This window comes from Leptodactylus fuscus, chromosome 7 (assembly GCF_031893055.1).
Source record: "Leptodactylus fuscus isolate aLepFus1 chromosome 7, aLepFus1.hap2, whole genome shotgun sequence".
Lineage (NCBI taxonomy): Eukaryota > Metazoa > Chordata > Amphibia > Anura > Leptodactylidae > Leptodactylus > Leptodactylus fuscus.
Genome location: NC_134271.1, coordinates 60,568,116 through 60,592,634, shown reverse-complemented (window position 1 = coordinate 60,592,634; position 24,519 = coordinate 60,568,116). Strand labels below are relative to the sequence as shown.

General features: G+C 42.1%; 2 protein-coding genes across 2 annotated transcripts in view; one reads left to right on the top strand and one right to left on the bottom strand.

Annotated features, from left to right (window-relative positions):
• Positions 1–8,888, top strand: part of PKD1L3 (polycystin 1 like 3, transient receptor potential channel interacting) — a 47,229-nt gene extending 38,341 nt beyond the window's left edge. The window contains exons 28-32 of the mRNA XM_075283402.1: positions 808–968; positions 4,043–4,253; positions 5,630–5,731; positions 7,266–7,397; positions 8,734–8,888. Coding sequence (XP_075139503.1) covers positions 808–968; positions 4,043–4,253; positions 5,630–5,731; positions 7,266–7,397; positions 8,734–8,844 — 717 coding nt within the window. The 3' untranslated portion in view covers positions 8,845–8,888. The remainder of the gene's footprint in view (positions 1–807; positions 969–4,042; positions 4,254–5,629; positions 5,732–7,265; positions 7,398–8,733) is intronic.
• Positions 8,889–9,031: 143 nt separating this feature from the next.
• Positions 9,032–23,392, bottom strand: IST1 (IST1 factor associated with ESCRT-III). The gene is made up of 10 exons (XM_075281991.1): positions 23,232–23,392; positions 17,432–17,531; positions 13,560–13,740; positions 13,137–13,224; positions 12,869–12,952; positions 12,669–12,779; positions 11,835–12,008; positions 10,568–10,681; positions 9,715–9,757; positions 9,032–9,611 (listed from the first exon to the last, which is right to left on the bottom strand). Exons 2-10 carry the CDS (start codon positions 17,517–17,519, stop codon positions 9,424–9,426), a joined length of 1,071 nt encoding a protein of 356 aa, XP_075138092.1. The 5' UTR covers positions 17,520–17,531; positions 23,232–23,392; the 3' UTR covers positions 9,032–9,423.
• Positions 23,393–24,519: the final 1,127 nt, after the last annotated feature.

Here is a 24,519-nt window from a genome sequence, read left to right as displayed (position 1 = left end):
TATATACCATTGTTTTGTATTGCACGTTTCCTGCCTCCTTTTACTCAGTCATCTCAATACTCAGGATATCTAAAGCCACCACTAGGATTGCTCATTAGATTTGGATTTATACAGCTACCAGTTCGCTAGTTTAAAAAAAAAAAAAAAAAAGTTAAATAAATGTAATGAGCTCACCCTAGTGTTGACCACTGGAAAAGTAGTTCGCTGTTGTGCCCCTTCCTATTAGCATAGGCATAGCAGCTACTATGTGGCCCTAAGAGGCTCCATTTCCACTGAGACCTAGGACACAATTAGTGATAACTATGGATGATGGAAAGAGAAGTGGAAAAATGATTGCTCCTCCATTACTTTACAAGGACATCATAATGGCTACATGTGACATCATTCTAATCCTTTATACTTACGTGGTGATGTCCCAGTGATGTGTGTGTGTGCATTATTCCTCTGCTATGGTATCATAGTGGTCATTATCCCTGTACATTGACATCACTGTGTACCTTATTCCTGTACTGTGACATCACTGTGTTTATTATCTGTACAGTAAAATCGCAATGCATGTAAAGTAGGCCAAAATAAGCAAACTATTTTCTAGTCCTGAACTTACTGTTTAAGGTGGCCATGATAGGGGATACCCATTACAAGTTTTCTTATGGCGCCCTATGGGTATGTGTTACACCCTTTCCCACCTGTTTCTCTTTATCAATTACAAAGCCTGCGTCTAGGTATGCCACTACTTACCCCATGATACTACAGTCCACATATAAGCATTCTACAAGGGGGTTCTTCTTATCATTTTCATCTCTACAGGTAATCCGACTAAAACAACAGAAAGTCTCCTATTTTCGCCAGACAAGAAACCTGCTAGATTTAGGCATCATTGGTATTTGCTGTTCCAACACAGCTCTGTACTGGAAACGTGCATATCTGCGCCAACGGGATGTAGATCGTTATCATGCCAATCGTACACGGTGAGGATACACTTTATACATTTCCTTTACAGATTCATCTGTAATATGTAATTTTATATGCATCATGTAAATTCTGACTTAATGTAATCAATGTAATAGATTTACCTGCAGTAAAATGTGTTGCCTTTAATACATCTGCATTGGTGTATGACACTGTGCTGAACCATTGATAAGATGAACGCTGGCTCGCGGCCCCTATTGGGACAAAAATCATATTGTGAGGAAGGATTCAAATTTTGACAAATCCAGGAAAAGGTGTATTTTCCACCTCCTAATTATTTCAATTGGAATTCTCAGACAGAATCCGCCTTCAGGGTCGGACTGGGATGTCTAGGGCCCACCAGTGGAATTGTTTCTAGGGGCCCACCGCCAGGACCCTGCAGATCAGCGGTACCGAGACAGGGTGGTTAAAGGTTATAACATGTTGGGAGCCATGCTACTCACGCACAATACCTCTATGGGCCTCATCCTTAATATCTCAATATACTGAGCATCATACTATAAGGCTGAGTTCACACAGAGTTTTCTGGTCAGGAATTTGGTTCTATTGGGAGGCTTATTTGGAGGCTGATTTTGAGGTGGATTCCGGACCAAATAACTCCGTGTGAACTCAACCTTAGACTAAAGCCCCATGTAGCAAGACAAAGCAAAAAGCGCTGCCGGAAAAACCCCAGCAGCAACACATCAGTTTTTCCTGCAGCGCTTATTGCAGAAACTCCACAGAGGTTTCCTCTGAAGACTTTGTTTCCTTTAATTAGGGTAAGTTCACATGGGGTTTTGTGGTCAGGATTTTGAGGCCGTATCCGCCTCAAAGTCCTGACCAAAAAGACGGCTCCCATTGAAATCAATGGGAGTCGGTCAGTTTTTTTTTCCCGAGAGCCGGTTTGTTCCAGCTCCCAGAAAAAGAAGCGAGATGTTCATTCTTCAGGTCATTTCGCCTCACGATTCGGCCTGAAGACACTCCCTCATCCCATCTAGGCCCATTTATTGTGCCTAATCTGGAGCGGAGTGCGTGACTGGATGCCGGTGCAGTGCACCAGCATTCAGTCAAGGCTACCTGTTTTTTGGTCCGGAACCTGAGGCAGCCTCCGCCTCAGGTTCCGGAGCATAAAACCCCGTGTGAACTTGGACTTATACCTATAGGGAAACTGCAGGTGTTTCTGCAGATATAAGTGACATGCTGCGATTTCCAAAACCACAACAGTTTTGGAAATTGCACTGTGTCCGCCATGTATGTTTTTCTGCAATGTGTGGATGGGATTGCACTCACTATATACCTACACAGTCAGGCCTGGTTCACATCTGCGTTCAGTAATCCATTCGGGGAGTCCGCATGGGGACCCTCCCAAACAGACTACCAAACGCATTAGCAAGTGGTATGCAGTGAAAGCACACATAGACTATAATGGGGTCAATGTGCTTTCCGTGCAGTGTCCGCATAGAACATGCGGACAGAAAAGTACTTCACAATCTACTTTCCTGTCCACATGACTCGTGCGGACACCGCACGGAAAGCACACGGACCCTATTATAGTCCGCATACTTTCACTGCACACCGCTTGCTAATGCGTTTGATAATCCGTTCGGAACGCAGATGTGAACCAGGCCTTATACATATACCATATATACTCACATATATACAATACTATAGCACATATACATTTATATACATTCATATACCATATATGAATATATATGTCATATATATGTACTTGTATGAATACTATATATACACACACATATATACATACACATTATTATAGCATACTGTATATACTCACACATACCTGTATACAAACATACAGAACTCACACAGTATACAAGTCACATACTTTACACAAACGTACACATATATACATATTAAACATACAGATTTTACCAAAAGAATTTACTCGCCTATTCCAGCAGTAGTAAACTCAGCAGACTACTCCTGTCTTCCCCACACGCTGCGATGTAAGAGAACTCCGTGTGAGGAGGAGGGGGGAGGGGAAGAGAGGAAGTGCGTGCGGGCAGCAGGGGAGACCTCACAGGAGAGCAGCATAGCAGCTGCAGGTAAGTGAAGGAAGTGGCCATTATCTGATGCTGAAGAAGTGAAGATGTGTACAGCTTCAGCATCAGCTAATGGGGGCCCCTGTGTGTGGAGACAGATGCATTGGCCAGGTACCCGGTTGGGGGCCCCTGGCCATCCCAATCGGGCCCCGACCAATGCATATGCATTGGTAAAATGAAAACTTTAAGTCGGGGCCCACCGGGGGATTCCCCGGTGGGCCAGTCCGACCCTGTCTGCCTTAAAGGGGTATTCCCACGTCGCATACTCACCAGTCTTCGTTGCTGTAAATTCTTCTTTCTTCCGGCTTTGTTGCGTCATTGGTGGGCGGGGTTACATATGCAAAGCCAGCGGCGACATGCCGCTGGCCCTGCGTGCACGCTCATAGACCAGTCTAGCCTTCACAATGCGAATACAGACCTGGAATCCGCCTCTCTCTATTACAGCGGATGCCGGGTCTGTATTCGCATTGTGAAGGCTAGACTGGTCTATGAGCGTGCACGCAGGGCCAGCGGCATCTCGCCGCTTGGCTTTGCATATGTGAATACAGACCCGGCATCTGCTGCAATAGAGAGGCGGATGCCGGGGAGTGTAGACGCCGGCACAGATGCCTGCAACATCGCTATGCTCCTGCCCTGCATGAAGCCAGCAGCGGCAGAAGCGATGCTGTTATTCCGCTCCACCGCCCCCCCCATTCATTTGGGCCTACTCCGGAGCGGGAAGCAGCGACAGTCGGAAGCCGTGGCAGGCGCATTTTGGTCCTATTCTGACGCGGCTTCCCATGTCAGAATCAGGACCAAAATACCCAGTCACTAGACCCATGTGAACTAGCCCTTGTTGAAATGAATTTGAGGCAGATTCCATCTCAAATCGAGCATCAAATTCCTACATGTGAGCATCCAGTTACCTCGAATCCTCTGGTTAATCCTTGAGCTGGCACATGATGTATTTCATTCATATATGATCTTCTTCAGTGAATACTGCCTGTGGTTATGTCAGCTCAGTCGTGATTTGTCTTTCCCTTTAGATTTGCCAGCTTCTATGACACGGCCACCATAGACAGCGTTTACAGTTATGGTATTGCCTTCCTCGTTTCACTATTAACTATCAAACTGTGGCGCCTTCTCAACTTGAATCCAAATCTGCACCTGATAACCATGACCCTGCAGAAGGCTTGGCAAGAAATCAGTGGCTTCCTACTCACTATCCTCATCCTCCTCCTGGCTTACTCCATTACTGTGAGTATCAAGCATCTGACTATACCCTGTGGAACACGGTAGGTTTCCGCACTGGTGACAGTTACTAGACAATCTCCAAAAATGATTTTGGATGCTGTCTAGCAAGCACAACATTTAAAAGGAATGTTAAAGAGGATGACATTTACCCACAGGAATAGAGAAGTGGTCATATATGAGTCCCACCACCCCCATTTAAGGCATAATTCAAACAAAAAAGCACCTTATTTTCAAAGCGGATTTTGAGGGTGAATTTTTATATTACGCTTTGGGTCAGATTTAATAAAACTGGCATATCGTACACCAGTCTTAATAAAGGCCCCAACTGGCCCCAGGCTCTTAATGAATCAGGGGCATGCCCATACACCATACACTAAGACTTTGACCATTTTTGTATCAGAGACCAAGCCAATAGATGATGTAAAGTACGATTAGACAGTCTAAATAGGTGCCAGATTTCGTATTCAGCATTAGATAGTTTTAGAAATCTGGTGCAGTTTAGAGGGGGTCTGTCATGTCCAAAATGCCTTTCAAACCAATAATAGTGACATGTAGGTACCCTTAATAGGAGCAATAGCATACGTTTATGGCCACAAAGATAATCTTTTTGTGAATATGTAAATCATACTACAACAGTGATGGGTTTGATCTTCCAGATTTGTCTACAGACAGTTATTGGACACTGACTTCAGAGGAGTGACGGAGAGGTCTGTAAGCAAATCTGGGAAATCAGGTCTGTTTCTGACGTCCTTGCAGTCTTATTTATAGATCCAGAAAAGTACGATTATCTGCATCGTTTCACTTCTTTGAGGAATACAAAGGTAGATTTCTGCAGTGATGTGCATTGAACTCGGAGTGTACTCCTTCAGCTTCACTGATAAACTGCACCAGTGATGGCAGTACAGGAGCTGGGTGATGTCTTTACAACAAGGATATTTGGACCACAGGGACCTGTCAGTGGTTTTAGTGTCTTTAAGTCTAAAGTTTTATTTATTTATCACCATAAATGGACCATAGATTTATCGTTCAGCCATAAACTGGTGCATTTTTAGACTAAGACATTAATAGCATACTAACAGCTATTAGTATACTATATTAGTAAAACTTTTGCCCATATTTCCCTTACTGAATGTAGTCGAAAGACCACATCTATGATGTTAGTACTTGCCTTTCCATAGCTCTACTGCTGCACCACTCGGCTACCCATTGAAGTGAATGGGAGCAGGGAAGCATCTCCATCCACGAGTGGGTTTGTCTGGCTGTGGGTTTAAATACCCCTGTTCATTATCAGTAGGGGGGTCACAGTGGTCAGACCCTTCCAATCAATAATTTATTGCATAATCCCTTTAGGTGACTATAATTTTCTTTTTGCTTTTTAGTGCAACTTACTTTTTGGCTGGGCTATTGACAGTTACAAAACGTTTTTTGACTCTGCAGTGACCATTATCAGCCTTTTAATTGGAATTTTTAATTATAACGAGGTAAGAAATATTTTCACTATATTTGTATAGTCACATAATCCATCCATTATGCAGAAATATACCTATAAAATACTTTTGAAACATTTACACTAGTGTGAAGGTGGTCTGAGGTCTCATGCACATAGTGGTTTTACAAATCCAAATTAGGGAGCCCATAGCATTCTGTAGGTTGATCCTGCACCTCTTAGGGCTTCCATATATTGTGGAGTGATTATGCATGTTTTCTCCCCTGTAAGACTTTATTCACAAAACCAAGGCTTGGTGAATGTCTAATATTGCTTCAGAAAGTGAATACAGTGCCTAAGACCCACCAGTATAATCTAACTTGAGCATAGCATGGCTACATTTGGCAAGACAGATGTTGGTGGGCTCTCCTATTTACTTTAATAGAAACGCCGGAGATAACTGAAGTAAAGCGCTCTGCAATCTCCAGCACTCCCATTGATGGAAAAGGGAGCACAGACTGCCATCAGTCCAACCTACATTCAGCCTGGCTGCGCTTGGGCTGAATGTAGTAGTCTGATGACTAGTCTTGATGGTTTGCTCCCTGACTTCTAACATGACCTAGGGACATCCTAGCAATGTGCTTATGCAGCAGCAGCATGACTGGCAACTGGGGTACAGATGCTGAGCAAGCAAGAGGGATGATATTAGTCATCTTCACCCACATGCTACTACTACCACCACTACTACTACATCTACATATATCCATAGCAAGCAGTTTACATAGTACTCTAAACAAGGGTTTTCTGGAACTATAATATTGTGGACCTATCCTTCGCAGAGTCACAAGATAAAAATATGGCTTCTAAAATGAAACTTTTAATATTAAATTTTAACAGAGTTGAAGGGGCCACACGGTGGCTCAGTGGTTAGCACTGCAGCCTTGCAGCGCTGGAGTCCTGGTGTTCAAATCCCACCAAGGGTATAAAACCATCTGCAAGGAGTTTGTATGTTCTCCCCGTGTTTGCATGGATTTCCATCCCATATTCCAAAAAGACATACTGATAGGGAAAAATGTACATTGTGAGCTCTATGTGGGGCTCACAATCTACATTTAAAAAAAAATAAAAAAATAAAAATTAACAGAGTTGTGTATAATAAAAAAGGCCCAATTGCTGTCTTGTATTAGAGAATTCACAGAAAGTGGGAAGCCTGTCATTAAATGTCCCTGGTAAGGTGTCGCACTGTGACCCTGTGAACATATGGGCAGTAATTAGGCCTTTATATACTCAATATGTATACTGTACTTATACACACACACACCTCTATTATCTCGTAGTATTAAAAGGTAAATTTTAGCAGATGTATTTTCTTTCCCCTTTGATTCCTATCTCCCTAGTGGTTGGGGGTTATCTGTTGGAGAACCCCAGGACCTCAGTTATGCTATATCCTCCCTATCTCTGATTAATATTGATGGTCTATGCTACGGATATTGGATTTATGGAGGTCCAACCCTAATATTTTTAGTCCCCTTCAACATACCTTTTCTATTATAGAGCTTGTGACTTTCTGTTTCTGCTTGTGTTTGCAGGTTATCAATTTTGACCCCATCCTGGGCTCTTTACTCATCTTTACCTGCGTCATCTTTCTCGTATTTATAATTGTCAACATCTTCTTGTCCGCTTTACTAAATGTATTCTCCAGGGAGCGCAAAAATCCAACAGTAAGAACAAAGTAGAATGTTTGTGTTTTTTTTTTTTGTTTTTTTTTGGGGGGGATGATTTCTACCAATGCAAATTGTGGCTACAAGGCAAAACTAAGCAAGCTGACTGTCAATGGATAGGACCTTAAGCAGACACATCCATATTTTCATAGGAAGCAAAGTGACACATAAACGAAGAATCCCTGTAAGAAAAGTGGCACCAAGACGTCTTTGTTTGCAATCCATGTTAACGGGAACCTCTCTGATCCTTTCATCCTCCAAGTACCTCAGAGTGCTTCTTGTGTTGCCCCAGGTGTCTTTATAATACCAGTCCATCCAAAATATAACTCTATGTAAATTAGGTATTTCGAGTCATATGGGGTAGAGACCCAACAGAAAAGTCCAGTTCCCCTCACACAGTGACTGACATCCCCTCAACCTTGCTCTACCAGTTATGATCATGCTAGCAGAGCTGAAGGGATGTCACAAGAGAGGGCCAAACCTGACCTCTTCCATTGGGTCTGTCAGTTCAGGATGGTGCAGAGCTAGTTTACATACAAAAGTTATTTTTCTGCAGATTGGTGCAGCAGACTAGCATTATAGATATACCGGAGGGCAAAACTAATGGAGGTTTGGGGGAAGGGCCTTTGAAAAGAAGCCGTATGGTTCTCTTTAAAGAAGTAGTAAGCATGTAAAATGTTAGGCCTATCCTCAGAACAGGCCCTTAATATTTGAGTAGTGAGAGTCTGGGACTTCCAACCAATCAGCTGCTGCCAGGTGCCTGAACTATACAATGGGCAGAAACTGAAGGGTGTTTTCTAGGACTATAATAATGAGCTCTACTTCCTGCTATCAGGCTGTGACATCACATCCACTGGTCACATGTCCATGCTACAGCTCAGTCCTATTCAAAGGAATGGTGATGAGCTGCAATACTAAAAACCACTATACAATAAATGGTGCTATGGTTGGTAAGATGTGAAAAGGCCACAGATAATCAATTTTACAGTGCCAGACAACCCCTTTAAGACGACAGCTCAGTCAGTTGTGTAGTAGGCTTATTACCGCAACTCAGCTCCCATTCAAGTGAATGGGAGGTGAGCTACATTACTCCAGCACTGCTACTATACAGCAGACAGAATAATCTGATCATGTTCAAAAGAAATTAGAAAGATTGTACTTTAGGGAATAGGTAAAAAAAGGAAGGGGGAATAGCACAGAATGAAGAGTGGTACATTTTCTGTAAAAAAAAAAAAAATGCTGAATTGACATTCACAGGTTTGAGCTTGTTTTGATCTTAAGATTATCCAAAGTCTCTTACATTCTTTTATTTTATATCCCTTCTTCCATTCTTTAGCCATATGAAGAAAAAGAAATTGTGGACATGCTCGTACTGAAGCTGTCAGCGATGTTTGGGGTACGCAAAAAGTCAGAGGAACCAGCAGCAGTAAAAGATAAAAAGTCATGATCATTATTAAGATTGCAGTCTGATTGGAAGCTATTACAGTAGAAAGACAGGGCACTGATCATGTCTACAATAAAATTAAAATGCTTTACTTGAGCAAATATTCTCATTATTGGTACATAGGTATTTTATATTCTTGAGGAAATCTTCAAGACATCTAATTTCCTCTCTATACCAATTCAACAAATACTCTAGAAGGCCACAGCTTTATTTTTAAGAAGTGCATGTTCATACAAGTCTGTAAATGTTATATACAAGGTTAGAAAAACAGGTAGGGAAGCAGCTCATTACTGTATTAGCAGAAATAAGTCCTTTGGGTCTCACTTTATGACATTCCCGCATAACATAGAAAATATGGCGTCCTCACCAAGACTAAAAATCAGACTGGCTCTTATTTGCCACAGCCATTGAATATGGAGCTTAGGGGCAATCAACACATCAAACCTGTATTGGGGAAAACCATATTCAACCTCAGAGCACGTGTGAGCAGATTCTCTGCTTGTAATGTACATAGGATGGTTTGTACTATTTCCTGGGCAGAGGTCAGGTTCAGGTGTTAAGAGACTGAAGAATATGGCAAACTTAAGTTTTCTTCTTCAGCTCCTCAAATCTGCGTGACAGGTCATCAAAATCAATGTCTTCTGAATTAGAAGTGCCGGCTCCAGCAGAAGCAGCGGGGAGTGTGTCTGGAACAGAAGGTAATTCTGGAAGGACAAAATTATCTGGTATTTTTGTTCGTGGTTTAGCAATAGGTGCTAGATTACCAGGACCTAAAGGAAAAGTAGGGAATAGAGATGGGATATTGCTATAAAAGCAAGGAATCACAACAGACAATCACTTATCTCTATTAAAGACGCTAATTCTTATACACACCATCTTGAGGAGGAGCATTTGCTTGAGGCCCGCTATCACCAATCTGTTAGAGAAAGACAGTAGGTTAATGTCTAATACACCTTTTAGATGTCATGCATACAACTGTCTTATGGCTCATGTATGGGCTTATAATGTAACATCTGTGTTAGGCTCAGGCCTAAGTTCGAATCCATAAGTAGCCTATTTATTGTTCAATGTCCCTGCCTAAAGAACAACAGTCTGCATGAACCCATATATTTGAGGTTTCATTCTTATAAGTTCTTAATATTAACCCACTAAGGACACAGTAATTTTCCATTTTCATCATTATTTGCAATTTGAGACTTTTTTATTGCATTTCAAAGTACAATGCTATGTTGGTGCTCTTTTTGTCTAAAGAGAGCTGTAGTTTTTATGGATTACCCACAATGGTATGTTTGACGACTGTAATGCAATTATTTCTATTTTTGGGAGGTATAATTATGTGCTACATTTACAATATTGCCATATTTTTTGAAAAAAGTTTTAACTTTTATTTTTAAACCTCCTAGTGTATTTGAACTCTAGGAAGTCTTATTGCTCATATAGTATACTGCAATACTGAATTGTGGTATAATGCAAGATTCCTGCTCTTCCATTATACACTGCCTAGAAGTTCATTGATGACAAGGCTGGGAGCCTTCAATAGCAACATATCACTAGTCGATGACAATCTGGTCCAATATGGCCACAACTTTTCAGATGCCTCGGACATCTGAAGAATAAACAGCCAGTCACTTAGATGAGCATGAAATATACAGAGAGGAGAGCTGTAAGAAAACGTTAGTCTCTACCTCTGAAAGAAAGTGCATCTCATACGTGCTCTGCTACTTACAGACTCATATGTAGGAGGCATAGATGGTATTGGTGGGGGCCCCATACCCATTGCTGGAGGAGTTTGATTACCAAAAGGTTGATAGATTCCCACAGGCGGTCCATTGAAAGTCTCCTGTTGTAAGACATATTTAACATATGATTTAAAGGAACATTTCAAAGAAAATGTAGCATAGTTTGGATGTTGCGTGGATATATATATTTTTTTGCAATAATCTCAGAGTTACGGAGGGATTAAAGCTACATTGTGTTTTATATGTGGAGAAGCTGCACAGGGAGCTGCAGTCTGACACAGTATGGAGTCTGACATCATTTCTTAATAGTAAGCACTGAGACAACACCGTGTGGTGTGTACAGTATATATTCTGCCTGACATATGCTGCACAAAATGATACTTTAGCCCACAGGGAGCCTCAGGGAAGCATGTATGTGCCAAAACTGTAACACAAGAGCTTTTCTAAAACACTCCAGTGATGAAAACAAAGCAACCCAAGTGCAAAACTTTACAAAGCTTATCGAAGGAAAAATTATGATTTGTACTGGCAATCAACTTTAGAAAGGGGTATTGTCATATAAATTGATGGCATGTCACTAAAATATGGCATTGGTTTAGGATTGTGGAAGTTTGACCTCTGGGACCCCTCAGCAATCCTGAGAAGAAAGGGGTTGCAGCACTGATCAAGCGATGTGGCCCCTTTACAGCAGTGTTCTGACCACCCACTGGGCAGTGGAATTGTAGCACAACCTTATTCCAGTGAACAGTGTTAATTGTAGTTCCCTACACAGTGAATGGCTTGGAGTACTTCTAACTGATATCTAGGGATATACAGTATATGGGCTACAGCACTAAGCCAGTGCAAGCATACCTTTCAATCTCAGGATTGCTGTGGGTCCTTGAACTCAGATCCCTGTCTCATATATTGATGCAATGGTCAAGCAAGTTAAGGAAACAACTGAGCAATCCCATAAATTCTCAGCCTTGATGCACTTGCAATCTCACCCAGCGGACTGGGGTTTGAGGACCTCTTCTCCACTCATGTGCGAGTTGCAGAGGTGGGACCCATGTCTATTTGACATTTCTTTCGATATGCCATAACTATCTACCGCTTTAAATATCTTGATAGAGGCAATGATGTCACACTATCCCCACACGGTACTTACCTATTTTTTCAATGAATGATAATAACAGCATTACAAAAATTTTAGGAGAGCTAATAATTACGTTCATAGGTTCAGAACTATATTAGTAAATAATATCACATACATACCGGACCACCAGGTGCAGGGTAATTGAATGGTATTGTAGGAGTGGGCATCTGCATAGCTGGTACAGTTGGCAAGGCCACTCCAAATCCTCCACCTCCTCCACCTCCTCCTTTCTTTATGTCATCAGAAAATCCAACATCTATAAGATCTGCCTCAACACCTGTGGGAACCTCGGCCTTAAATTGTGATAGAAAATGGAGATTGGAAACGTATAAGTAAATATGAAGGAGTGACTTCACAAGACTATCATTACTCACAACATTAGATATTTCATCTCTAATATATCATTTCAACACAGATATACTTGTTCTATATGACTTTACAGGAACATTTTTATTTATTTAGTTTGCCTGTGTTTCCCCAAAAAAAGACATAATAGGAGGGGGAAGGGACCAGATTGGTTGCTTTGTCAACTTCTCCATTAGGCACATGGTATGTTTTCAAAGAAAGAAAGTCCAAACCTCTTAATATGACCATCAATACCTGTTATCAGCACTCACTGATGGATCTTATTCCACTACACTGTAGAATAAAGACTGTAAAAAAAGAACAGCTGCAGAAACAGCCCAGCTGTCACAGCAGAGGACGATTACATAACATGGTATTTTACATGATTGAGGGGTGACCTGACACATGACCATTGCGCTTAAAGAATATAATTGCTATCCGTCCAAAAGAGCAGATACATGGTGGAAATGCTCCAAACGCGGACATGCAGATGGTTTTAAAAATCCAGTGAAATCACTTTTGATTGAAAATGGGAAAAATGATTTATTCCCATCCCTCCTATGAAGAACTAAACATCATCGATTCTGAAATCTGTAGTCTTCACCTACCATAACCACAGAATCTGGTTCATAGGGCACATTGTAGTTCTTAGCAATCTCAATAAGGTATCTCTCTACCAGGATTTTTGGTGGAGCCTCCACACTCAACTTGTGCATCAGCTATAAGAAAGAAAACAGAAAATACAAGGGTTTCAAAACTAGATGACACCTTGTGAAACAAAATGCCATCCACTGACACTGGAACCTACCCTGTCATTGACGGTACCAATCTGGTTTGTCCTGCACAGTTTGCCATATTCTTTGCTATACTTTGCACAGAGTTGATCAGCAACCTGCAGTAAGGGAGATGTAGAGTCAGAAGTCAGACAATGGGCAGCCCAAGTAAAGTTATCAATGGCCTAATTCATGCAGGGCAGTCTGATAGTGTGAAATTATATTATAATATAATTATATATAAAGCAAGCTACTGGTTCAACGATATAATGTATAAATGTAATTATACGATAGACCGCTCACAATTTTCAGTTCAGATACTTCAGTCTGTAGACGTGGAGCTGCCCAGATCAGAGTGGAGACCGCTTCACCTAGTCCAGGATCCAGCTCCCTGAAAAAAAAAACAAAAACAAATTTACATTCTTTCAAACTAGCGCTAATAAAAATGTATGGTTAAAAAATGTCATTTCTATCCACTATAAAATCTGCATGTGTGAATCTAATCTTATTGAGCAGATATAGTGGAATGTCACCAGTCTTGAAATACTGGATGACTCATTACAGGTGGAGAAAGTATACAAGGTCATGGACAAGACCATGGCTTTCATTTTATCTTTCTTCTGGGAATGTGCAGCTACCTCCCCACTGGGCACCACAGTTCCCAGGAAAGAAATCCTAGCAACAGGACACTCAACAAACCCCTTTAATTTCCAGACACAAACTTACTTCATGGACTGAATTAATCCAAATCGGGCCAGAAGCAGATCACAGTACAGCTCTAAGATCTCCATGGCTTCTACTAGATAATCTTCTCGAATAATGTGTTCCACCCGAATCCTCGCCCTCTCATCCTTCCCAGAGGATAAATAGTCCGCAATCTCCTTTCTGGCCTTTTGTGCTAACTCAGCTGCAAGAAAAATGCAACAAGAAAACTTACAAGATGGACCATGTACGGTACTTATCTAGCAAACCCCCCCCCCAAAAAAAAAAACAACAACTGCCTTTTAGGAGTAAAACAAAATTGCAAGAAAAAAAAAAAGTAAGGGAATCCTTAATGTCTGCATTGATTAATAATACAATATGTTGTCTGAATATGCGTTATTAGTCTAGACTGTTATCCAAATCCCATATCAAATAAGCGAGAAAGTAAGTGAACCTCTTCTGGCAACTGTTGCTCTCTGTCATGATCAAGCCTGTCAACATTTCATGCCCCCGGAAATTTGGGCAGAATGAACCTGAAGGTTCCTTTTAAAGTGGTGGAAATCCTAACAGGATGTGCTGTTATTGTCTTCCTTAAAGGGATTCTACCATTAAGAAACTTTTTTTTCTAGGTAACACGTCGGAATAGCCTTTAGAAAGGCTATTCGTCTCCTACCTTTGGAAGTGATCGCCGCCGCATTGTTCGTTCGAAATACCGGTTTGTACCGTATGCTAATTAGTTCTCTCGCAGCGATGGGGGCGTCCCCCAGCGCAGAAAATGCGATGGGGGCATCCCCATTGCTGCTCGAAAACCGACCAGCGCCGCCTCTATCTTTTTCTGCATCCTCCCCTTCCTTCTTTGGCTTGACGTCGGACGCCTGCACAGTACGCTCTGTTTGGCGAACTTCGCCGAATGTACTGCGAATCCCCGCGGCCATAGTGCCAACACCGCAAGTTCGCCGAACAGAGCGTACTGCGCAGGCGTCCGACGTCAAGCCGAAGAAGGAAGGGGAGGATGCAGAAGAAGACAGAGGCGGCGCTGGAGTTGGTTTTCGAGCAGCAATGGGGACGCCCCCATCGCATTTCCTGCGCTGGGGCCCACCCCCATCGCTGCGAGAGAACTAATTAGCAAACCGGTACTTTGAACGAACGGTGCGGCGGAGATCACTTCCAAAGGTAGGAGACAAATAGCCTTTCTAAAGGCTATTCTGACGGGTTACCTAGAAAAAAAAAAAGTTTTTTAATGGTAGAATCCCTTTAATATGTCTATTAAGTCAAGTAGGGCAGAGTATGTCATCTAGAAATATCAATGATTAAAAAGGGCTCAACTCACTGAAATATATACAAGCAATCATCTTGAAAATTGTACATAAAGGCCACTCCCCACCCCCTGCAAAACCTCTATATGGACCAGGCGCAATGCAGAGGTGCCGACATATACCCAATCATTTTGGAAATAGGGTCCTGGTTTTCACCCACACACAGAGAAACCTAAGCAGCAGACTCCATTAACACTCAGACTGTGCCCTTGTTGACCAAGTACTCAAAACTACACCAAGTAGCTAGACGGCCCACAGCAGGACGAAAAACTATTTCACAAAATTGGCTGGACCTGACCCCTTTCACATCATTTAGTTTTGTTTTTATGTACGAATTGGGTGAATGCCTCTTCGCAGAAGGTGCTCAAAGTGCTTGACTTTTTCGGCATTTGGCAACTCATTGTTTGCATCCTGCCTGTGCATAGCCAACTCAGAATACCGGAGTGCTTTTGGTGCAATGTATGCTTTCTTGAACAGACATCCCTTATAATACTGCACCTTCACAAAGCAAGGGTTTTTTCCTTACCATCCCCCTACCTTCTTGTATTAAAGCCTACCTCCAGTTATAAACAACTCTTCATGAAGGAATTGTATTTATAATACTATATTAAACTTTGTAATATATCTTACTAAACAAATATGGTTTCTTCTCCACTTTTCAGGCAGTTACTTTCTCCATATTAGTCTATAAAGAGGGGAGGGAGAAAAGACTTAAATAATTCCTGTTATTACTTTCTGCTATTCCATGGGTTTTTAAACTCTGGTAGGTTGTATACAAGAGGCTACTAGTACACAGAATAAGGCAATAAATCAATTAACCAGGAGAATCCTACTCAACTCATCTCTGCTCCGTAAAGTTGTATGTGTGAGGCTGAATATGGAGATGGATATTATGCAAACAAGCTGCATGGTTGAAGATAAGGAGCAGGAGAACCGATTAATAAGTGGTGAAGGAAACAGATCTCCTTAAGATATACCACAAAATCTTATTTTCAGCTGTACTAGTCATTTATGAAAAGTTGATTATAACTGGAGGTATGCTTTAACTGGTCTGGTTTCTGTGAGGCAGCCGGGGTCTCTAGATCTGCGCATCCTCACTCCCTTGCAACTCCCCCTATCTCCCTACCCAATTACCAAACCCATGAACTTTTCTCAACTGACTTGCTTCTAGGTCATCACCAATGACATCTCTTCTCCATAACCCTCTTTTCTGACCCACCCCCTCCTATTGTTCCCAGTTGGCTTTCTGCTGGACACACAGAGCATGTTAATGCGAACATCTCAAAATCATTTACTGGAGTTTTCCCAGGAAGTAAGTTATTGCGTTGCAGATCAGTGGAGGTCTGGCCACTCTAACTCCCACTGATCACGAGAATAAATAAGGGAGAACTGAGCAGTCGGTATGGATAGGGAATAACTTGCTTTGTGAGAAGACCCCTTTAACAACATTGGTAATCAAACCCCCCCCTTTTTTTTTTTTTTTTTTTTTTAACAAAGGGAACCAAAAATAACTTACTTACATATCTAACTTAACAGTAACCTAAACATACTGTCCTAGATTACATGGACAGCCTGAGTCCTCCAATATAAGAGCTGCTACATGGCATAGGCTCTTCCATCTCCTGCTGAAGACCTCCCCTTTATGATGTAGTGGTTTTCCTGATAGGGAAACCACTTTAACCCCTTCCTGACATCCACACTACTATTACAGCAAATGTTGGATTTTTTTTTAATGTAGATTGTAATCCGCATATAGGGATTACAATGTACATTTTTTTTCCATTAAGTATGTCTTTGTAGAATGGGAGGAAATCCACGCAAACACGGGGAGAATATACAAACTCCTTACAGATGTTGCTCCTGGTGGGATTCGAACCCAGGACTCAAGCACTGAAAGGCTGCAAATGTTGGATTCTTAAAGATGGCAGATGCTCTGCAGCAGAGTGGCCATCACAGATACTATCTGATGTATTGTACATCGGAAACCAGGAGCTAATGCCTGTGATCAGCATTCATTGTAATCACAGACATTACATTAACTGAGACTTCCCCCACAAAGCAACTAGATCTCTGCTTACTGTCATTCATTCCGATTACCTCTAGTGGATAAAAATCATTCCATGGTCATGTGATATATATTCTATGGTCATGTGATGAACACACAGGAGCATAATATATATATCTTGTTATAGTCACAGCACAGTAATTAGACATCTGCCTGGTAATGAGCTATGCACCTGTGTAACGATCACATGACCATGGTCAGAATTTTATCCACTGGGAGTAAGCAAAATGAATGACAGCGAGCAGAGATCTAGAAATTATCTTTTTGTTATACAAACAATAACATTGGTCATTCAATATTGGTTTGAAAGTGGCCAACCTCTATAAGCTCTCATATGGATCTGTGAATGGAAAAATAAAGTTCTGGGGTTTGGAAGGCGGGGAGTCAAAAATAAAAAAAACAAAACAATAAAAGCCTGCTCTTCCCACTCCTGCTGAAGACTCAGCAGGAACCCAGGACAAACCCTTCTATGAGGTCCTGACAGGGCAACCACTTTAACCATTGCAGGTACTCACTTTTTTTCTTTTCCAGGAGTTTCAGTCGATTTATGACAAGCCTCAAATTCACTCGAAGCCGCTCAGCCTTGAACCCGGAGCCCAACATTGTAAAACTCTCCTAAAATTAAAGAAAAAGAAGTTCAACAATACAACAGGAATATCATAAAAAAAGGTTTCTTTTGGAGATAAATATTGTATAAAGAGGGTATTTACTTGTGAAGACAGACACTCTGGCTCTACAACAGTTGTAGATATGATGTAGTATTTAGGAAAGAAGAGGATCATAGATCACTTGAAACAAAAGTGATAAAAAGTAACAAAAACTGTGCTCCATTTCGTGTAAGGGCTCATGCATACATGTATATAATATTCCCAACATTATAGCTATAGATCTGGACACTGACGAAAAACATAGCATTGCATAACACATCACTTCAAGAGTTCAAGAAATAACCATATAATAGAGGCATTTAATCCAGTACTTCAGACATCCTTTGTCTTCTTCCTCCAGACTGCCCCCAACAGCAGATGGTAAGCCTCAGACATACTGGATTTTTACACACCCAAATCTTTCGGTGTTTTTGTCAAGTGTACATGTTTATGGGGATGACAGAGGGATAGACGCCTAATGTATATTATACTAGCTGGTACCCGCGATTTTGTCTGCGGTGATTGTAGAAGTTTGTATATACAGGCGCGGGTAAGGTTTTCGTAGTGTGTATAAGGTATGGGATGTGAAATGTAACTTTGTTTATTGTTTTTGCTGTAATTCAGAGAATATGTGAGACTTTTGTGTTGAAGTTAATTTGTATATGAGCTGCTATACGGTGTTTTGAGAAACTTTACATAGTGACTTTGGGACAGAAGTACTTGAAGTTAACCCTTTCCCGCCGATGGCATTTTTTGATTTTCATTTTTGACTCCCCTCCTTCTAAACCCCATAACTTTTTTATTTCTCCGCTCCCAGAGACATATGAGGTCTTAATTTTTCCTGGGACAAATTTTTCTTCATGATGCCACCATTATTTATTCTATATAATGTACTGGGAAGCAGGGAAAAAATTCAGAATGGGGTGGATTTGAAGAAAAAATGCATTTCTGCGACTTTCTTACGGGCTTTGGTTTTACAGCGTTCACTGTGCAACCAAAATGACATGTCCCCTGTATTCTGTGCTTTGTTACGATTCCGGGGATACCAAATTTATATGGTTTTATTTACATTTTGACCCCTTAAAAAAAATCCAAAACTGTGTTAAAAAATTATTTTTTGAAAAGTCGCCATATTTCGACAGCCGTAACTTTTTTATACATGCTTGTACGGGGATGTATAGGGTGTCTTTTTTTGCGGGAACGGGTGTACTTTGTAGTTCTACCATTTTCGGGAAATGTTATTGCTTTGATCAGTTTTTATTCAAATTTTTAGCAGAATCAAAACAGTGAAAAAATGGCGGTTTGGCACTTTTGACCATTTTTCTCGCTACGGCATTTACCGAACAGGAAAAATATTTGTATAACTTTGTAGAGCGGGCGATTTAGGACGCGCGGATACCTAACATGTATGTGTTTCACAGTTTTTAACTACTTTTATATGTGTTCTAGGGAAAGGGGGTGATTTGAATTTTTAATCCTTTTTATTTTTTTATTTTTACTTTTTTTAACTTTTTTTTTTGCATTTATTAGACCGCCTAGGGGTATTGACATGGGTGGGCGGTGTCGCGGATTGTCAGAGCGGTGGGGGTCGGCAAACATGGCTGCTCTGGAGCATTAAAGAGAGCCTCCTGGAGTATCGTTAAGGTGAGGGGCAAAGTGGTAAAGTATATGTATATGTGATTGTGTGGGGGTTAGGGGCGAGGCTGAAGAGGGCAATATGAATTTTGTGGCTTGCTATGGTCCAAAGTGTGTGAGATTGCAGAGATGGTGGTGTGAGTTTGGGTTTTGTGGGGGTCCTGGCACAAATGTATGTGCGCTATTGTGACAAAAAGTAGCCTATTATTTAATTGGGTGTATTAACTATGTTTGTGGAAAATTTCAGCCAAATCGGTGGAGCGGTTTTTCCGTGATTGAGGAACAAACATCCGAACGTGCAAACATCCAAACACACAAACCCACAAACTTTCACATTTATAATATTAATAGGATATAAGCCTAATGTGTAAGGTGTTCAGCCATCCATACACGTCAGCAGTGCCAGATAAAGGGTTTCCAAGAGACTGAACATGTTGAAATTAACATAACCATCACAACCAGTGAGTCTCCTATGTGATGTACAGGTAACAGGAATCACAAATGGCAGTAGCTGTAGGTTTAGACTTGTCATATTGAGAGATGAATCTGTCTGTTTGCAGATTATTATTAGAACCATTTCTGACCTTTGTAACTTCCTGATCCGTCAGTATTTCCACTGCAGCATTCACTTACTAACATGTCTACAATTACATGTGTGTGATGTCACAGAATATTGCAAGAAGTGAAAATATGCAACAGGGAGTCTACCACCTATGCAAGCATATTCAAGTGTCACCACTCTGTTACAGAGCACATTACACTGATAAATATCATACCCGTAGTATATATATGTCACTTCTGTAGCTTTGGAGAAAAACAACTTTGAGGTCTTATGTAAATGAGGCAGTTGATAGATGGGGGGGGGGGGGGGCGCGCGCCCTTCACCCATAGGAACTATTGCCACTCAGACCCCTACCATCTTCTGCCTTCACAACCCTGTCTACTAAGAGCTATTAAACTGCTATGACATCATCCATCCTACTTGAGCAGCAAGAACAGTGCTCCCTGAGCTGAAGGCCCACCCCCAGTGCACCAACGGTCTCAATTCCATAGAACTATCTATTCACTTCTATGGGACTGCCGGGAATGTAATCCCTGACAGCTCCCACAGCCCCAACTGTAGTCATGTGTCTTAAAGAGGCTGTGCTGATAGGATATGGGAGGTGTTGAAGTTTACAGTCCCAGGACCAAAATGGCAGACAGCAGAGCAACAGGGACAGACAAATGTGTTTATGGACGTTCCCCAAATTAAAATATAAAAAAAAATACTATTTATCGTGGACGACCCCTTTAAGAAAAAAAAAAAAGTATGCCTACTCAGGTACAATAGACTGGATTGGTACGTACATTATAAAACATTTCCACCTTTGTAACCAGTTTCCCAATGTTTTTAAACTTAAAAAAAAACAAAAACAAAACCAGACGTAAGCAAACCTCGAGGCAATGAGGTAATGCAGCGCATGACTACAGGTAGAGGACAGCCAACGGTGGAGAAATACCTTATAACAGACACCGCAAGCTGAAATGGTTCACATTATTGTACCACTGTCTAGCAATTGTGACCTAAACCAAAATCATAATCAATTGAACATTTTACTATGATTAATGAATGATTAAGACAATCCCCCAGAGCTCCAGAGGCGGCCAGTGTCAGAGCTCAGAATCCCTCACACTGCACACCTGACAGTACAGAGCCCAAATAGCATATGAGACACCAAAAGTAAGAGTACTTATTGCTCATATACGGTGGGGCTGGAAAAAGAAGATTGCAACTTTACCGGAATCAGTGGAGTATCGCTTATTGAACAACGCAAACAGATGGACTTGGCAGAGGAGGTAAAAGATTCTCTTTGACCTTTCAGTTTCAGTTATTTTGCTAGAAACTGCCCAGCCCTACCTCTACCTCTTAAGTTGTGTCAGAACTACAACTTGTGATAACTGCCCCGTAGTTATGATAGCTCTGGATTAATTTCTGGAGTTAGTGACATTTTCTGTAGCTTTCCACCTTTCCTATTGGAATGTACTCATTTGCAAACAAAGAGAATTGCTGTAGGCTTAACAAAATTTAAAGGGCGTTAGGTACCAGAACCCAGCAAATCACCCCAGCCCTACAGATTGAAAAAAACACTTGAAAATGTTATTTTTCCATGAGTTTCTGTGCCTCCATTGCCACGGTTTCACTTGATTCAACTCTTGTCTATATACAAATTATCTCTTTGAAGCAATGAGAGAGTTGATGCTAGGTTCACACCTGCGTTGGGGTTTCCATTCCTCAAGTCCTCTTGGCGACCCAAAAAAATGGAAACCCAATCTGCTTAAAAAGCGGTTAAACACGGACCCCATAGTCTATATGGGGTCCGCCAGGTTTCCTCCAGAAAACCACGGAGAGAAAAGTCCTGCTTGCTTGCTGGAATCAGTATATCTCCCACAAGTTTCTGACCTATGTGTGGTCCAGGGCAGGTCTTGAGTAGGCCTCAGCCCCAGGTGTTGGTACTAGGCTCATTACTGGACCATAAAAGGCTGCAGAGCCTGCACTTCAGAACAGCTTCTGGGATTGAGAGGAGGCACCTGGGGCTGTCCTGAGAGTCTGGTGAGGCTGTACTGTGCCTACTTTGTTTTTTGTGTGGATGGTAGTAAGCCATATGTATAGTTAGTTTTTTACTGTTTAGTTAGGGTATGTTCACACGGCAGAAAAGGTCTGTACCTGAAGTGAAGGTTTATTTATTTTGCTGTTTTTCCAAATAAACCTGTTTGCACTGGACATTATGTCCCCGTCTCTGACTGGTTGGGTCTGCACCAACTGCTACTGATCTACCTTCCCCACAGGGGGCAGAAACCCCGAATGGGATCCAGACACAGGTATGAACCCCCCCCCCCCCCCCCCAAGCGGATCTAAAGAACGGAAGCCCAGACGCAGGTGTGAACCTAGTGTAAGCCTGTGACATTTTCAGAAACATCCTAGGTGGACCCTGTGCCAATCATCTGTTTCGCCTGCCAGAAACCCTATACCTGGTATATGACTGGAACCAGCTCTGCTCCTATTCAAAAGAAAAAGGGAGTAGAGGTACAGTTCCTGGTGCCATTTCTACAGTATGCAGTGCTCAGTACACTGTATACATTTCCCTGCCCATACAATGTAGAGCTAGTGCTGGGTACTGCAGTCATATTTTCAATCACTTGAATATGAGTGGAGCTGGTTGCAGCTGTATATGTCTTCTAGCAAGCAAAACAGCCATTCAGCACACAGTTTGGGGGTCAGACCACGATCAATCTGATACAAATGATCTCTCCTGTGGATAGGGCATTAGTATCCAATTTTGATAGGTCCTGGACAACTCCATTAATAATTGATGACCTGTCTTTAGGAAAGGTCATCAGTTGAAGATTGGCAGGGGTCTGACACTGCGGCCCCCCTGCCGATCAACTGCTTGAAGCCCTTCAGATAGGTGCTGATACCTCTTCAGTACTTACCAAGTGCAGCCTGTACATTCAGATACAACCCAGCTCATTCACTTGATTAGGACTGAGCTGCAATCAGGTCATGTGACCAATGAACTAAATATCACATGATATGACCTGTGGCATACAGAGAGCATCAGCGCCGGTTCAAATATCTGACCAGCGTAGGTCCTGGATGTCAGATCCCCGCTGACCTAAGGATAGGTCATCTAGTAACAAACCCAGAAAACTCCTCTAAGTCTGTGCAAGTTTTCAGCCTAAGCAGATGTCATGAAACTGATGAAGAACTGAGGTATAAAGTATCAATGAAACTTCTGCAGAACAACCATTGTACTAAGGCTAATGGTAACAGTCATCATATCCTATACTCTGAATACATGGAATATTGGGAACAGACTACTCCAGGATTATTCCCGAATACAAAACCATGGAGAAGACCTGCGACACCAGGACGATGTGGGGACATTCATAATGAATAAGGGGCGCTCTAGACACCGGAAGTGCACTCACACAATAACATACACAATAACACGGTGTACACACAGCAGCCATGGCCGCAGCAGCACATACGTACCTCAGCTGTGTCTCCTTCCGGTAAGACAAGCCTGTCAAGAGCCACCGGGTGTAGAGGCCTCGCTGAGCCCACAAACCTCCGCTTTACCTGTCAGATACCTAGGACTGCGCCTGAAGACTCCCTCGGCTGACGTCACGATCATGTGCCAGGCTGTGGGCGGGCCTAAGGATCTGCTTTGTGGTAACTGAACACTTCCTGATGACGCCAGTCATGTGTCATGTAGTGGGCGGGGCTGAGTAGGGAGCAGCATGAATGGGATAGGTGAATCGCGCTTACTTTGTGCGGTGACTTCACTATCATGTGATTGTTTATAGTGCTCTGTGTGTCAGTCAGTCTGCTGACCCAATCATTGAGTATCACTTTCTTAAAGGGGAAGTCTAGAAATTGGAGGAACCAAATGGAGGGTGGGAAAGTGTAAAGTGTTATAAACCCCCCCCCCCCAGCATACTCATCTGTCCCCATTGTTCTGTTGTCTAGGGCTGGTGTCTGTTCAAGCTTGAGTCGAAGTCAAGGCTAGGTTCTCGCCTGCGCCTAGATTCTGTTTGGGGCTCCCGTCCTCGAATCTGCTTAAAAAATATGGAGAAGTTTTCTCTTCAGTTTTCCGGCAGAAACCCTACGGACCCCATTATAGTCCTACAGTCCGCGTGTAAATGATTTTTAAGCAGATTAGGTTTTCGTTCTTCGGGTTCCCAAGTGTAGGTGTGAACGTAGCGTTACCTTGCTGAACGTTCTGTGCCAAACATGACCGCTGAAACCAATAATTGGCCTCACAGGACTTATACAACAAGGCCCCAGCACAAGACAGTCACTAGTAGCAGACAATAGAGCGCCCAGGAGAAATCAGATTCTTATTCATTTATTTATTTTTACACTTCCCCAAGGGATGCTCCAATTTCTGGACAACCCCTTTAAGGGTATGTTAAGACAGAGTTTCAATGGGAGTCACTCGGAGTTTTTTTCCACTAGCGATTTTTTTTTTTTTTCAACTAGCGGAAAAAAATGCTACCTTCCCTATCTTCATGCACATTCCACGACTGTGAACTCGGCTAAAGGAAGTTCGGTACTATTCCGTTATCGGGCCAGTGCAATATAGTTCAGCACCAGCATGGGGACAGCAGTTCAGCAGGGGGAATTACAATGACATTCGAGGAATGCTGGCCCGATGCTTGTGCCCAGTAGCCAGTACATCGATGCCCCTCCATCCTCCTCCTCCCAGTGTTCCTTCCCAGCTCTCCTTACATCTGCCCCATACCCTCTCACAGAGTTTTCCTCCGCAGACTTTCTGTTA